This window comes from Neodiprion fabricii, chromosome 5 (assembly GCF_021155785.1).
Source record: "Neodiprion fabricii isolate iyNeoFabr1 chromosome 5, iyNeoFabr1.1, whole genome shotgun sequence".
NCBI classification, from domain to species: domain Eukaryota; kingdom Metazoa; phylum Arthropoda; class Insecta; order Hymenoptera; family Diprionidae; genus Neodiprion; species Neodiprion fabricii.
This window is the reverse complement of record NC_060243.1, coordinates 26,600,363-26,617,266: the sequence shown is the minus strand read 5'-3', so window position 1 is coordinate 26,617,266 and position 16,904 is coordinate 26,600,363. Positions and strand designations below refer to the sequence as shown.

The 16,904-nt window shown below is 40.5% G+C and overlaps 1 protein-coding gene and 2 non-coding genes across 3 annotated transcripts in view; all 3 read right to left on the bottom strand.

Annotated features, from left to right (window-relative positions):
- Positions 1-1,304: 1,304 nt before the first annotated feature.
- The window catches only part of LOC124182641 (protein enabled homolog), a 42,121-nt gene continuing 26,521 nt past the window's right edge, over positions 1,305-16,904 (bottom strand). The window contains exons 2-10 of the mRNA XM_046570160.1: positions 3,045-3,178; positions 2,770-2,859; positions 2,605-2,667; positions 2,418-2,483; positions 2,264-2,305; positions 2,108-2,179; positions 1,925-2,038; positions 1,647-1,825; positions 1,305-1,436 (exon numbers count right to left, since the gene is read on the bottom strand). Of these exons, the coding sequence (XP_046426116.1) occupies positions 1,661-1,825; positions 1,925-2,038; positions 2,108-2,179; positions 2,264-2,305; positions 2,418-2,483; positions 2,605-2,667; positions 2,770-2,859; positions 3,045-3,128 (696 nt within the window). The 5' untranslated portion in view covers positions 3,129-3,178 and the 3' untranslated portion in view covers positions 1,305-1,436; positions 1,647-1,660. The remainder of the gene's footprint in view (positions 1,437-1,646; positions 1,826-1,924; positions 2,039-2,107; positions 2,180-2,263; positions 2,306-2,417; positions 2,484-2,604; positions 2,668-2,769; positions 2,860-3,044; positions 3,179-16,904) is intronic.
- Positions 9,640-9,736, bottom strand: Trnay-gua. The gene is made up of 2 exons: positions 9,700-9,736; positions 9,640-9,675 (listed from the first exon to the last, which is right to left on the bottom strand). It is a non-coding gene; the product is annotated as a tRNA-Tyr (tRNA).
- Trnaq-uug lies at positions 12,820-12,891 on the bottom strand. Its single transcript has one exon. It is a non-coding gene; the product is annotated as a tRNA-Gln (tRNA).

Here is a 16,904-nt window from a genome sequence, read left to right as displayed (position 1 = left end):
TGTTGAGAACTCGAAAATACGTTTTATATCGCTCCAGTTTTTAGTTTTTCGAATTTTTCCAAAGTGTACGTTTTTTTTTTTTTTTTTGCCTCTCACGGAACCGATTTATCGACCAGGTTTCGTTGTTGAAATTTCGAATTTGAAAAGTTCCGAAAGCGCGAAATTCCTAACTTTGCGCTGACGAAACTTGAACGTAGAGAAATTAATCTTTGACGAAACATCAAAGTTTCGAATGGGAAAAGTTCTCCGACAAGTCAAAGTTCCGAGAGTGCGAAAATGAGAAAATTAAAAAATCTGAAACATCGAAATTTCGAATGATCAAGGATTTTCAATTCAATTGTTGTGAGGTATATATTTATGTTAAAATAGGCAGATTCGTCACATGTTATTTTAACTGTAAAATTATCGTTAGCGTTTACAACTAGACCATTTGTAAAATTCTAAGTACGGACCCGCCGAACCTGGTTTATGACTTTAGCCAGGTCAATTCGTACCGCACTGTAGGCAAAACAATATGCTTCGCCGGAACTCTGTAATTAAGCAATAAATACCTTTCCCGGTAACAAACGAAGGCAATTCCCGTTTTACAACATTTAGTTGGTTCACAGATATGTACGGTAATTAATCTGGACAGAGTGGCCGTGAAAAGGTCGCTTATTGTTCAACTATTAAGAATTGACTTGATCCTTTTACGACCTTTCATGCCATTCCATTCCTATTGACCCTTGACCAATCGTAAAATTTGTAACATTCCCACCAATCACAAATCGCAAAACCATTCGATTACTTACTTCCGTCTCCTACCCTTAAACCAAATTTGCTTTTTATTTAGAAAATCTTACAAGATCTTAACCTCTGTCCAAACTCTACTTTTCGGAACTTTGCTCTATCGTAATTTGAATTTTTCGAATCTTGCATTTCGGAACATTGACCCACCGTCCGATGGCAAGAGTTCGATTTCTTTACCGGCTGCATATTCACAGGGTCAACACGAGCAGATTTGTTAAACTCTGCATCTCAATGTAAACCGAACCTGAAAGTCTTGACTTTCCCTTTTCATTGCAATTAGATACTTCCACGTTAATATATATATAGATATAAAAGAATTAAAATACAGTCGATTTGTTACTACCTTTTTACTAAAATCGTGTAAATATAGTAAACCGACGAATTAATTATTCTCGTAGATTTATTTATACATATTAAATAAAAACCTAATCAACTTGACGTATTTTATTCCTCGGAAAGCAGAATAGGCGCAAGCCTCAAAAGCGTCTTTGTAAGCGGTGATAAGTTTCTCAAAATATCTGCACTGCGATCGTCTACCGGCCGTTTCGTTCCGAAATTTCGCGATTTTTCCTCACTTTCGCCAAATCTCCTCGTCTGCCAAATATTCCGCTCAACGATTTTTCTGTCCGAATGATCCGATCCGGCGGCTGAAATCAGTGAACAATATTTTCTCTACAGTGTTTGCATAAAACTGACTTTTGTCTATACTCTGGGGGTGAGAGAAAAGAGGAGCATTTTAATCGCTAAACGATAAAAAAAAAAAAAACTACAAAATCGTCGCAGGAATTTTGTTTCTATTCGTTGTAAAGGGGGGAAAACGATATGAGAAAAAGAGAAAGGGAAATCAGGTAACTGACCGAATTCCGAAAGCTCAGCAGATGCCGGGCAGCTTGAATCCGATTTTCGGGGGCGGTGGAGGGGGTGGCGGTCCATATCCGGGAATGACGCGATGTCCGGGTGGCCTGGCGACGAAGATTCCGTACTTCCGGGGCGGAGGTTCGGGCGGCAAGGGGGGCGGGAACGACGGTTCCAATACCTGAAAAAATCAGGGATGAAATTTTTTTTTTATCATTTTCTTTTCATCTAACGAAGAATTGAGATTATAACGATCGTTCGTCACGTGTAAACGGCGAACCTTAACGTCTTCCGGTTTTTCCTCCGATGACGCCTGGCCGTCCTCGATCGCCATTTCGCCTTCCGGACCGGAAGCGGGTATTCCCGTGTTAAAAGCGCTTCCCACAGATTTGCACTGAAAATAACCTGTTACGTGTAATTTGCAAGTTTGAAAAATTCCCACGACGACATTAAGCGACGTTACTTTTCCAAACACTTTTTCCAAATCGCCTATTTTCCGCTCCGTCGCCGTCAGTTCCGCGGTCAATATTTCCAGCTGAGGAAAAAAGAATTATCGTCGTTTAGGTTTTTCGTTTTTTTTTTACGAAATTTTTTGCCTCCCCTCGTATCAGACGCTCACTTCGTTTTCTAGATATGTTTCGATCTGACGTTGCACACCTTTCTGAAATAGAAATTAAAGCTAGAGATAGATCTTTAGTTTTTCAGATTTCTCATTCTCCCTTTCAACTCACGCATTTAATTTGTATCCGACTTTGTCAAAAAATTTTACCCACCGTTTTGACAACCACATCCTCGTACTCTAATCGCTTCTTTTTCAGGGTGCTCAAGTCCTCCAATTTCTAGAATCGTCAATCATTATGATAATTGTGTACAAGTTGGTACATACTTTTTGGCAATGGGATTAAATAACAGTAACAATAATAATCTGCAGGAAAGTAATTTGCAACAAATTGTACATACGGTTTTATTGTCACGTACAACCGCGACCATTTTCTCGTTTACTTTCTCGATTTGATTGATGACCTGGATGGGAAATTTAAAATAAAAACGGTGAACCATGATTATTGGTTTATCAGTAGCAATATTCTCTGTATTTGTTAGAGATTAATTGGTCCCTCGTCGTACCTTGTCGGCGTACCATAAACCGAAATAGAAAAGGCAGTAGACGAGCATGCAGACGACAAGGTTATCCAGAACATCTTCGCGGATAAACGACTGCCGGATATTAATATCAATGAAAAGTTGATAGTCGATAATGATAACGATGACTGATTTACGAATCAGGCGTTTTACGATGTTTTAGGTTAGATTCGATGATAAAGCGGAGAGTATTTTACATGAATTTGACCAACGGTTATGAAAATAGACATGCTCGTTGGTTGAATCATCGTCGCGATTACCTGAGGATCGTAGATATCGAAGTGCTTGATAAAGGGTAAATGTTTGATAAGCCGATAGTAATATCCTTGTCTTCTGTAAAACATACTTTCGGGATGCCGATAATTGTTTATTCGTCCATCGATATAATTTTTCTCTATAACAGAAGATAAAGAAAGGGAAGGGATAAGAGTAAAATAATTATTTAAAAAAAAAAAAAAACCAATCCACGCGACGACAATAAATCGCGATATAATTTACGCCTGTCGCATTACGTGTTTTCACGCAACGCAAACAGACGCGAAGGTCGCAGCGAAAATTTGACGGTCGGAAGGAATGACAAACTGTTGAAAATCGTTATAGATCGCCAATGTAATTACACTCGAAAAGCGTTGTTACGATAAAAGTGTGATTACTCGATTTAACTGATTTATAATATACAAGGATGAATTTAACTTTATTACATAAGACTGAAAGAAAGTCAATTACATTTTGTACCCACTGATGCAAAGGACAAAGATTTCATTGCACAATTTCACGCGATATCCGTTAGTTTATTCAAGATTATATGTGTACAAATCAATTTAGTCCAGGTTTTACAGATAACTAGCGTTTGAACGACCCCGAGTTTGTTTAATCCCGATAAAAATACGGGTGTGTAATAAAAAATAACTATAGTTGCACAGCAATTTGTCCCCACGAATTGTACACATATTACATACGCGTACGTAAATATATACCGGTAAATATTTACACCGTCTCGAATGAATTCGATGTAAATATACGTATATTTATACATAATTCTGTTTGTGCAAGCCGACAAATTTCGGGGCCTAATGTACCGATCCGCGATCGTAGCCGCGAAGCTCCCGGCCTGTGATCGTTACGCGTACGATGTATTATAATATTGTACTCCTGAATGCAGAAGAGGAAAAACACGGGACGACAAGGATCAGAGGTAGGCGAGGACAGAGAGGGAAACCCGACTCGGCCGCAGTCGTTGAACAGGCGTTTGATTGAATCAATATAGATTAGCACATGAAAGGTTCTATCTCGGCGACACTTGCTGGCTCCCATCGAGCCTCGGGGCAGGGTTGACTAACTAAATACCGAGCGGCCTAAACACGGTGGAAGCCGAGGGTGGGACGCCCGATTTGGATCAACTGTCAAAACACTAGAAACTCTGCTTTCAAACACTCCAAGATTCCGTCGCTATCCCGGAGCCCGGAATAATTGTATTCGAATGCCCGCATCGACTCAACGACGAGGAGGAAACCATTCGACGATTGGCGAGAAAATTCCTAGCGAGAAACCGTGACGATTCGTCGAAACGCGAGGCTCGACGGTTAAGCGGTTTTCAAATGAGAGCCGTTCGAATTTTTAACGGTCGCGCACCGCGCCGGCCAATCAACAGCGACCACGTGACGCGACGGCGCGACGCGATTGGCTTCCTTCGATTCGCTCTAGTTCAAAAACCGCGGGGGCTAAGAATTTGCGTCTTTAGGAGCGCTTCGTTGCTGCGATCACGACGATTTTCACATCGGACGAAAGGCAAATACGGCGGAAAATTCTTAGCGTAGGACGGATAGCTGCGAGGTTGTTGGGTGCAGGGTGCGTATCACCGATTATTGTGAAATTGATGTTGGCTGGTTTGAATATTTGACGAAGGAGGCGGTAATTCTGCATCGCTAATATCATAATTGACTCGCCGCGCTCACTGTGCGTACGGTTGTAATTTTCATCGTGCAATTTTGTATGATTGCAGTAATTGGATCTATGCTGCACCGGCGGCAGCGACAGTTTGACATGCATCGCAGTTACAGGTAGGTATAACAAGTACGTATGTACATATTTACGCAGCCGACAATAAACGCTTCTACGATACTATCAACCCGTCGAAAGTGCCTCGACGATTATAAAACCATAAAGATCAAATCGCTTTCGAACTTATAACGTTGCGTATACGGGGTATAAAGTTTTAAACAAAGCAGCAAAACGAAATATTTCGGTGATCGTGAACATAGAGAGAGAGTGAAAATAGGTACGCTGCGTAAAAGTGACACAGCCAAGATTTGAAGATTGGATAATGGAGTTTTCGAGATAATCGACCGTCTGTCAAATTTCTAAAGTATAGTTGATCCGATTTTGCATATTTTAATCTACGAGTCGTATCGACATCGTGAATCGGATATTTATTCCCTATCTCTGTTTCAATTTTTTAATACCCAGGTACGTTAGTTCGATTAAAAATTTGTTTCAACGACGCACTGAAAACAAACGGATCGTTTTAAATCTCTGACATTTTCTGGGGTTCTAAGGTAAGTAGCGAATCGAAAAGCTCTTTAAAAAAAAAAAAACTAATCCTTCAACTAACCTATTTCCCAAAATATTTATCAGTCCGTTGAAAACTTCAAAGAATTTCATTTCTCATTAATTTTCACATTGTCCGAAAAATGACACTCTGTATATGAATAAATTCCGAGCTTTAGAATTGCGACATTTCTGATCATACATTGCGATTTTCATACGTTTCTCTTTTTCTTCGTTCTATAGATACTCCCCCTCTTGATTATCTTGTTCTCTCTACTATTCTGTTGTTTCAACATATCTCTGGCATCAATCTATTCAATTTCACTCGAGGAAAACGAACGACTGTATGCATCAACTAGACAATCATAAACTCGAGGCAAAGCGGGCAGCTGAACGTGGCGGCAAGGGGGTGAGGGGGGGGGGGGGGTAGACATTTGGCGTTGTAAAATTGTGAAAAACACGGTGATTCGGTATTATTTCCGATGTTTTGTAAAACGCCACGTGAAATAGGTCTAAGGAAATATTCGTATCGCTTTTAAATCAGCGTGCATACATCAACAAGTTCTTCCTCCTCGCCATTAAACTGCATAGCCGTATCATCGCTTATATATTATTTTCACCGCGATTAACATGCCGCGCGTGCAGACAGGTATGGGTTTACGTACGCATATCGAGTTGTAAAAAAAATTACCCCCTGAACGAAATGTAATACCTTTGTTTTTCACCACCTGCATTTATCATGAGTCACGTTTGCCCAAAAAATTTGTATCAACGATCTCCATCCCTTGGAATATACGTACGATAAATACCCTTTCCTCTTGAATATTGAAAGGAGAGAAACAACGCCGTCATTTTTTTTTTTTTTTTTTTTTCTTCGGATTTCAACACAGTGGAGAAAAATAGTGCAGAAACTAAATATTGAAATCCGACCACCCGCGTCCGGCAATTAGTTACTTCCAATAATTAGCGATCACTTTTACTGCCTCGTTCATTTTTCTCCCCCTTCGCCTCCTCGATCCTTCTCATCCGATAAGGGTGAACCAAAGATGAGCCCGGAGCGTGTCCTTAGGTGACTCTGCGAAGTGTGTACCTGGTCCCCGGAGGATCAGAGGGATGTCTGACGTCGAAACAGGGAAGAAAGTAGAGACTTCTGAATGTGAGATGGGCGGGGTTCTCTTGATTATCTAATTAATTAACCTCAATCGAAACGATGAGTAATTTCTCGCTCCGGTAACGTCTGAACGTCACAGAGCGATTTCCGCTCGGCTTCCTGCCGAATCGATTACGCCTGTTCCGAACGATGAACCCCTCCACCCCCCGCCCGCCCCCGTCACAAACACCAAGACGGCACCCTCTCGCTTTTCGAAAAAAAAACCAACCTTTCATCTGTTGGCGAATTGGGAAAAGTTGTCGGTAACATTGAACGTGCAAATCATTGTATCAATCCCCGATTCAATGTTTTATATACTTTTTCTTCGATCAGACGTCAACATAAGCAAACTGTACTGGTAAAAATTTCATTGAGTACATACCGCCATAGTTGTGTATATATATATATAAAAAAAAAAAAAAAAACGTAATTTATAGCCGAAGGGTCTGTGAAATTTATTTTTGAATTAAGTTCGCCATCGGAATTCAAATTTTTCCTTCTATTATGTTTTAAATTGTTGTCACTCAGCTGCCTCCAATGATGGGATCTCGTTCCTGGAAGCGATTTGTAGAGAATCAAATTCTTGAGGAAAGTTTCCTCGAGTAAAATTTGTAGCTTAAATAGTTCAAAAACCCTGAGTCAGCTCGGCTCGAAAGTCAAGTTCGTGTAAAAACTTACTTTTAAACTTCTTCGGTCGCTGAATTATTGACTTTACAAACAAAATTTGAACGACAGATTTGTAGGTAATTTAATTCTGTAGAAAAATGTTTTCACAGCAGAGTCTGCAGCTTCAACAATTTACAAACTACCTCTTGAAACTCAAATTTACGTAAAAATTCATCCTTAAATGTCTCTACATGTACATGTATTAGTGACTAAATTATTGATTTTACAGGAAAAACAATCACGAGATCTCTGTAACGAATTTGACTATAACAGGTTTTTCGGGTATGAAAGAAAACAAAGAAGAAAGAATTTTCTTTCCAACGACAGGAACATTAAACCTTCAACCCTTGGATGCAACTTCCAATTAGATTCTGGGAGCGATGATTCGAGGATTGAATTGGCTTTCACAAAGCGTAGATTGGGGCGAAAAGTACCAATTCGCGTTCGAGATTTGAGTAGTTGGAAAGTAGTAAGAAACCTAGAAACTGGAGGGCAGTAAAACGAGTAGATACTGAAAGGTGAGTCAACTCTCTCGCCTCGCGTAAAACCGGAGTCACCTGTTTACCCGTGTAAACAAGTGTGGGTACCAGTATTTGGCTCGAGAACAAGTCGAACCTGATAACTGATAATTTGAAGAGAGAAAGGAACACCTGTCGCATTCCACCAACCGAACCCCGTGATTCCTTTGATCGGTTATCCGCCCGAAATCTGCAGGATTATGACAAGTTCGTGTCACGTTTTTGTTGTTTTTTTTCTTCTCCCTTTTTTTTTTTTTTTTTTTGTTACGCCGCCAATCGATTCACGCCGCAGTCATGGGGACGCAAACTTAGGGAGGCGTCACTGAGTGCCGTTCAACCGTGAATATAATCCATCTGAATCATCCCTGATTTAATCTAAAACGATTCAACAATAGCGAACTGCCACTGCCCGTTGCACTTTGCAAACGCGACGTCGTCACCCTGTTGGATCAAAATTAAGGATGTGTGAAACCCCAACGGCATTAGGACCTCGAGCATCATATGTTGCCGGCTCAGGTTCGGCTAAATCGGATATAATAAAATAAATAGTCCAAGAGACAAAATAATCCCCGTAGTTGTCGAGTTGGTAATGATACAAGTGCCCAGCTACAAGTAAAAGCTTCCGATTTCTCTTTCTCTGTAAACTTTCTTCCCAGTCACTGCGTGTCCGGATTTAACATTTTCATGGAATTTAAAACTTCCATCTCCCAGCCTTATTGTCACAGTTTATTTACAGCTTCAAATAATCTTTATACTTCGTACAAACCCAAAAATCATTGACTAACAATTTTCGGCCAGTATCATCGAACTTTTATAGTATTTTCGATTTTACATTCGCCGTATTGGATCCGCCATCTTGGATTTAGAAATAATCAAATCCTGACCCTAGATCCTTGATCAGCGACCTCAAAAACCTTCGGGTTACAAAATTCATGCCAAAATATGGAGTTAAAAAATGTGCGACCGAAAGGGTTAAGTAATAATCGAAAACGCTATTCGCTTTGCAGGTGAGTAATTATTTCAACGTTTCAATAACTTCAGCTCAACCGTAACTGAACTCGTCCTTTGTCATCCGTTCGACTTTCTCACCGCGATCTTTATGCCCGACGTGCCAACAATAATAACAACAGCAATAACGATGCGTTCTTAAACATCATCTGCGAGCAATTATAGGAAAGATTCAGAGATTTGTCGAGGGGATCGGAACAGGATTGCAGGGTGAAAAAATGTGCAACTTGACCGAACTAGTGTGCGGATTGTACGTGCAGACAAGGATCGACTCGAGGGTGTTGGGCGTAGCGGAAGAGTCTAGTGGATATTGGAAGGAGGGTTGGGTGTCAGTCAAAGGTTAACCAACCATAAGAGGGGCCATTGTCCGTATAATACATATATAGAAACGAAATATATATAAGAGAGAAGATAGAAATACAGAAACTAGGGTGTTGCCGAATATTCGTCGCGCTGCGGATCCTCCTCCCCCTATCCGAACGAAACAGGGGATCCACTGATTACATGTCAACTTGGATATATCCACTCTCTGCGGACAATATGCAGCGCCCCCCACCCCCCTACCACCTTCTCTTCAAATTGAAATTAATTTGAGTGGTTTTTCCTTCTCGCTGAAGCCGCACGACGAATCTCAACCGACACCCTACGCACCCTTCGTATCTGTTTAGGAACGTATTATACACCTATCGTATGTTGCGATAAGAATCGAGATTAGAGTTCAAAGGAAAATAAAAAATACGTTTAGGAAGAAAATATATCGGTGATGAAAAAAAAAAAAAAAAAAAAATTAAACAAAAACACAGCAAACGATCACGAAACTTTCGCTTTGTGCAGAATACTAGGAGTATACAGTCAATTCAGATTTTCATTCCTTACAAACCGTTAATTTGTCCGAGGACATCGAATTCAAGAAAGTAAGGAACAAAAAAATGTACTGAGACGGGGTTACAGAAAAAAAAAATTTACTCCTTCGAGCCGGATTTGAACCAGCGACCTATGGATGTCTCTCTTTCGTTATCTTGCCAACTACAGTCCACCGCTCTACCAACTGAGCTATCGAAGGCTGTACGATGGAGGTGCAAAATTAATGACATCACCGTTTCACCGATCAAAGTTTCGACCCATTTTTATCTTCCTCGATGCCGCCTATCTTTTCAACTCGGATAACGGCGGGAATATCCGCGTATGATGAAATCTATTTTGTTACGGTGATGAAATTGCCAACTTGGTGAATTTGCCGGGGAGTTGAAGAGAAACAAACAAATAATACCGAAATCGCGTTTTCGCCCGAATGAAAAAGAGCGGGAAAGCGTGGCCGCGGGTCGTAAAATCATCGAGATGGGGTAGTGTTTTAGTGTTTTCGTGATAGCGACTCGCCGTGAACCGGGAATAGGGGGGGCTTAACTGCTCGGAGAAATTGATCCGTGTACATGCGATGTCCCGCACACCTAATTACTGGCCATCGGTGAATAATCCAGGAAGCGCGAATGCGCGCGAGCAGAATAAACGACGGTCGCCGTGCGACAAACGAGCGGGAAAATGTGGCGCCATTTTCAAACGGCGAATTACCGCGCGATGCGGATCCGTTAACGAGAGAATAAGAGAGCGCGATCCGACCTACCTTGAATAATTCAAGGGGTCAGCAATTCCGAGTTGCAAAGAAGAAACGCGTCTCCGGTTATTCCGGACCGATATATCCGGCATACCAGCACGCTTTTAGGCATGTGCGTGTTACGTGGATTTTACGAACGCCGATGAGGGGGACGAGACGCGATCGTTTTTACGCCCGGAGGAGTTTCGGGCATAAAAATTTCGCGTCTTGTTTAAACGGCGGCCCCCCATTCGTCGATGGAAACTGGAAAGCGTGGCCTAATAACATTTTTACGATGAAACTTATTCCGCGCGGCTGTGGAACGGGGAAGAAGGAAAAGCAGGAGGAAGAGGTCTAAGATGGGGGGGGGGGGGGGGGGCTTGTAATAAAAGACATTATAATTGCCGTGACGGACGTAAATCTTAAATATCAGACTTTTATGACTCGAGGTAACCGGGGGCGAGGAAATTGGCCCAAGATGCTGTACGGATTTATTGGAAATATATTCGAGGAGACGCGAGATCGGTTTAAAACCATCTCGGTACCCCTTCTTCGGGAAAAATGATCGAGAGATTCGAAACTTGAACGGTTTTCGAACGCAAAACGAACAGAGTTCTCGACGATCGGCCGATCCGCGCATCCGGCCACGCGCATCCTTAGCTCCCATTGGCCGTCCAGGGCACGAAACACGAAACGCCTGGACAAACTGAGCAATTTTACGGAACCACGATTGCAGGGTGATTTCGTTCTCTTCTCGGGGGCAATCAATTGAATTGAACTCGAAGAACGCGCGGTGCTTGAGACGACAGGGTGACGTTTTTTTACGCCTTTGCATACAAGGGAGTCCAGAACCGCGGGGCTTTCTCTCGAGCCTCTGTGTCATAAACAATAAAGATTCGCGTCATAACTCGAACGTATCACATTTTATTTAATTGCCTGCACGAGGCTAGGATGGAATGAGGATTTTTCTTCGTTCTTGCGGGGTGCGGCGACGGCGGATGTTCGTGTGCATAATATTATTTATTGCTAAGAAGCTGTTAAAGTTTAACGTTCTCGAGAGGAAGCGCCTTTTACCCCCCACGTATATGTATGTATATATGAATGGTATTGCACCGCGGGCGTTTCACTTCGAAAATTAAACTCAATAAAATGTTTGTTATCCAATCAAGTCTCCGTCTTTAATGTCCCTGAATTTGTAGAAAGCGATCTTAGACCTGACAGTATAACGTATTATCCTCGGGGATAAGACATCCGCCGGGGCTCCATAACTAAGGGTTCTAAATTAGTTATGCCCTCCGTCCCCTTTCCCCTTTCCATCCCGAGGAAAACGATGAGCTCGCCCCATATTCCCGGGCTCTAAACGATTTCGCTTCAATTTTAACGCCACCGGATCTACAATAAAACCGATATAAAACCCACAACTCGAGCATGTAGGTATAAAGTATAATTCAGATGAAAATAATTACTGTCAGTCGGTGCGGGTCGCGATTCGTTTAACCCATCGTTGGTTTTTTCCTTGTTTTTTTTTTTTTTCATCTATTTTTTTTTTTAACCCAAATCTTCTTCCTCTTCGATTCGGCTACCTTCGGTGCTCTCAACATCCGCCCGCAACCTCTCCTCGTCATCTCGGTTACGCGAAGTTCTGCTCGTTAACCGCAGCGTAGAAGCTCTTCTCTTATTATATACCGGTGCTGCCGGTGCTATTCCTTAACTGCGAGAGGCGGGAGGGATGATGCCGTTTAAATTTAAATTGGGAAAGTATTTTACGATCGAAGCGAGATTTTGATGGGGCTGTTGTCACATCTTGATGAACTAACTTGAGAGCGGTAATAATCTTTCAAAACTGTTTACGATAACGTCGACTTGAATTTTATAGAGAAAAATCTTCAATAAACTCTCCCTATCTCTCTCTCTCTCTCTCTCTCTCTCTTTCTCTCTCGATTTTATTACGAACTCGAGACTACAGGTGCGCAAAATTTTATAAAATATACCTCATCCCTTTCCTCTCTCTCTCTCTGTCTCTCTCTCTATATAGCTATTTTATTTATATACCTATGTATACAACCTGCCTGCTCGCTCTCTCTCTCTCTCTCTCTCTCTCTCTCTCTCTCTTAAGCTAAAATTAATTACAAGTAGTACGTAAGTCTGATATCTCAAAATGTACTCTCTCACTTTGTACCCGCGGGTGCATACGTCCTAGTACAACAAAAATATGTTCTTTCTTTCTTTCTTTTCTCTCTCTCTCTCAGGTTTTTCGATCACGAACGTTTGCAGACGCGATACTAATTTCAATTTATATTATTGTTATTATTATATTTGAATGAAAAATAAGTTATTCGTAAAACCTGTTTCACTCGTATCGTATACCACCTATAAGTATATGCGCAAGGCATGCGTATGGTTATACAGATCAGAAATTTAGTTAGTTTCATGCTGTTTTTTTGTTCTTAACAATACACAGATCCTCTTTCTTACGATAAAATTAACAATAGAAAATAATGTTGGGTTAAAAGAATAAGAAGCGTAAGAAATAGATGAAAAAAAAAATATTACTAAGGTCCCACCGAGATTTGAACTCGGATCGCTGGATTCAAAGTCCAGAGTGCTAACCATTACACCATGGGACCTCGATATTCAACTGTCTGAACTGTTTGTACAAGAATTGACACAGCGAGAGAAGGCTCATCGTAGGCAAATTACTTTTACAAAACCGAATGAAATTAAATAAAAACGTCACGCACGCTCACTTTGGTATTTGTATCGATGCGTGATTGAGTATGCGTTAGAAGAAGGTGAATAAGTAATGAAACAAAAAAAAAAAAATGTGAAATAATAACGATAAAACCGAACGTGTGTAGAATATATTATGATAACCTAACTCAACCTCGAATGCTTGAATAGATAAGACGCATTATTGCAATTGAATAAACAAGCATGCTCGATTCTTGGAACGATTAAACGTTGCTCTATTTCTAAGTGTACATTTTTCTTCTTTTTGACCACACTATTATCTATAATTAGACGCATAATTTAACTATGAAATTTCATCTCTCGCTGGCAAGATAAATTAAGAATTAAAATGACGGAATATCAATGAGTGAGATAATAAATTTAACGTCTGTTTGTAATTGTGAATATAAAACATAACGTCGGAAGATGCAATTATAGAAGAACCGATATGCATACGCATAATTACGTATACGTAATAACTGACAAACGATGCAAGATATCGCGTTAACGATAATTAAACAAATTGCAACAAGCCAAAGGCTTTTATACGAAGGAATTCTCTTATCGCTTTTTCAATTTTAAAAATTATTTCGTCACTTTCACCGATACACAATTATTTGTATCGTAATTCTACAATTGCCTCAAATAACCACGAATAATTCAATTGCTAAATATTACAACTAATTATAATACATCGCGTAGCGATTTTTTTTTTTTTGAAACTTGTCTCTTAGTTTTTTTTTCCCAGCTGTGTTATAGATGTATATGTACGGTGTAAAACCCCCCTCGGAAAGGAAAAGCGTCGGTGTATATAATATATTATACCTATACCTACGTGCCGAGTAAAGTTGGCTCTTCGCGAAGTATCAGCAGCCCCTAATTGAACGGATGTTGGCAATAAATATGCCGTTGCACTTGAAGGGTGATTTTTATAATAGCTCGGGTAACGAAACTATATACGACACACTATCGTACATGCACGTATACACAGGCTTATACACACGCACAGTGATATTCTATGGGACGGGAGTTTGTTGCGCAGGGTTCGTACACCGGAAACCGGAAATGCGAAGCTATCGATGCGACGTAACCCCCAGAGCTCTTTTGAATAATGCGCGCGCTTGCGTCCGCCCCGCAAGTTTTTTTCAACTTTACACAATTGCGAATTGTAATAGGCATTTAATGCGCGCATAAGGACAGATATGACATATGTACATTGTATACGGATGTGCATAATAACATTAGGTGTACGGAACGAGCGGTGAATATTTCAACACAATGTCCGTCAAAAGTTTAAAACCTCCTTTTTTTGACGATTAAAATTTGCGTCGTCGTGTAATTTTCGTGTTTTGAAGTTCGGTCGTTGACAAGTAAAAAAAAAAAAAGAAGAAGAAAAATGTTCTAAAATTGTGATAATGCTCCGGAAGCATGGTAAAAAAAAAAAATAAATAAAATATTTGTGCAACTACATTTTCATTATTATCATTTCGTTTTGTTTTCGGGATACTTGAAATGTAAAAGGAATAATCCAAGAGTCGTGCAATATTTGAAAATGTGGTAAAAAAAGAAATAAATATTCAAACATTCGTATAATATAAAGATCGTAACCCTGCAGAGTCGATAAACGCAAGATTTAAAATACAGGTTGCTTTGACTTTGATGATAAATTGAAGGGGAAGAGAAACGAAGATGAGGGAAATGAGAGAAAGAAAGGTCCTCGAGACGGGAAGATATCTGCAATTGAGGTGAAAAAAAAAAAGAGGGGGAGACGGCATAAAAATTAACCCTGGATTCATCTCCGCGGCTTTTCTTCCCTCAAGGAGAAGCAGCGCAGCAGCGGCATCATCGGTAGGTATACTCGTACATCGAGCCTTGGTAACGTGAATCTCATTAGTTCTGCCTTGGCGCATGTAGTTGCGGAGGCTGCGGTACATAGCGTCACTTTGATGTCACCCGACGTCACCGAGACGCCCCGGGCATCCAGAACATGCGACGCCATTACCGTTCCCGTCATTATTGCCGTTGTTGTTATCATTATTACTATACAGAGTGACTGTATCTAACGGCCGAACGGCCCGTCGTCTGCTGCAACGTAATGCGCATGTGCAAAAATTTGTCAGGGTGACCAACCGTCATAACGCCGTGCGGCGTTGAGCGCAAGTGTCGAAATTTTTTAGGTTATCTTCACGACGGTTGGTCACCCTGGCAAACAACTCCTCGCGGTTTTTAGCGTATGCGCGTTGCGTTTTAACAGATGGCGGACTATTCGGTCTATTCGGTTAGATAATCACTCTGTATATCACCGTTGCTATTGTTGTTGTTCCTGCTGTAGGCGCGATAATTGTTACATTATATGCGTTCTTAACACCACTGGCAACAAATTACATAGATATATTTGTATAATAGACGCGACCCCGCGAAGCGTCTGCTAATTATCTGATCCGAACGGAAGAGGAAACCGGAACATGGAATCCGTGAAAATATCAACAGTTATTCCTGATATAATTGGCCTTTCACTTATATAAAAAATTTTATCCGATATTACAGTTTAAAAGAATCTTACTCAGACAACGAGCAATAAGTAAAATCTTTGAGAATGATTTCCTATTCGGAACACAATTAATCACCGTTTTTCAATCCTGATATTGTCTGCGATATTTTTTTTCGTTTAAATATTTTCACGGTGAACTTTAAATTTTAACGTTTTACACGTGTTTATTATAATTATTGTTTGAATAGGCAATGCACGATTTTCTCCCAGACGTTCGGATCAGTTCCTCTGCTTACTGAATATTTGACAATTACTTTGATCGTTCCGAAAAACGTGTGAATTTTTTTACAAGTTTTCTCAAATTTTGTCTCAATTTTTTTGTTTACTTTTACCTCCGTAACTCTAAAAGTTCAAGTTAGTAGATTTTCCCGAGACAAAAAATGTTCCAAATTCAAGTAAATCAGATCGTTCCAGTAGTAATGTGTAAAAATGATTGAAACACAACTTCAACAAGTGCAGTGATCTTACATGTTTGCGTGGTACATTTTTCTTTTTATAATTACCACTGAAACCACGTAGTGCGTTGTTATTAAAAAATTATCCGTGTCATTGTTATCGTCGTAATAATTATCATCTTCGTAGTGACGCCCGTTATTATTGTTCTTATCATACAAAAGCCTTGAACAATGCAGGGACACGGAGTGCGTTACGGAAAGAGGGGGGGGGGGGGGGGGGGGGTGTCGGGGAACGGAAAGGGGCCCGTATAGAGCCACGTGACCGCGCGTCACAAGCGTCGGCCATGTTGTATTTTAAAATACGCGGGAAAATAGGGGCAGTCACACGAGGCGAGGAAAGAAGACGAACGGGGATGACATAATGGGGTGGGAAGCCGGTATTGCGGGCAGACAGGACGAAAGGGTGAGGGGATCGTTGAATTAACGATCAGAAAAAAGCCGAGGAGAGAAAGAGACAGAAGCAGGGAGAGAGTAAGAGAGAGGGTGAGAGCACCTAACGTCGTCACGCCTGGTGGCAAAATGGTGTGTGACTAATGCGCCTCTTTGTGCATTATTACATGTGTATGTAGTATGAAGTACCTTTGAGTATTGTGCTCACTGCACTACGCTGCACAACGCTTTATATATATATACATATTGTAAATGGTGGACATTAATTATTGGGCAGGAAATAAATATTGAATTGACCTTTAATTCAGCGTGTAAAATTTTTCTGTGTAATACGAGAATCCATATTTGTTTATAAATTTATTTATCACATTCTGTTTATAATGAGGAGTTCGAGGCAAACCTGATCTCACAACCATTGAAATGACGTCAATATCAATTATTTTAACGGCTTTTAATTCATTCGAACGAATTGGTGTGGCTTATTTATATATTTTTTCTTTATTTTTTGTTATTT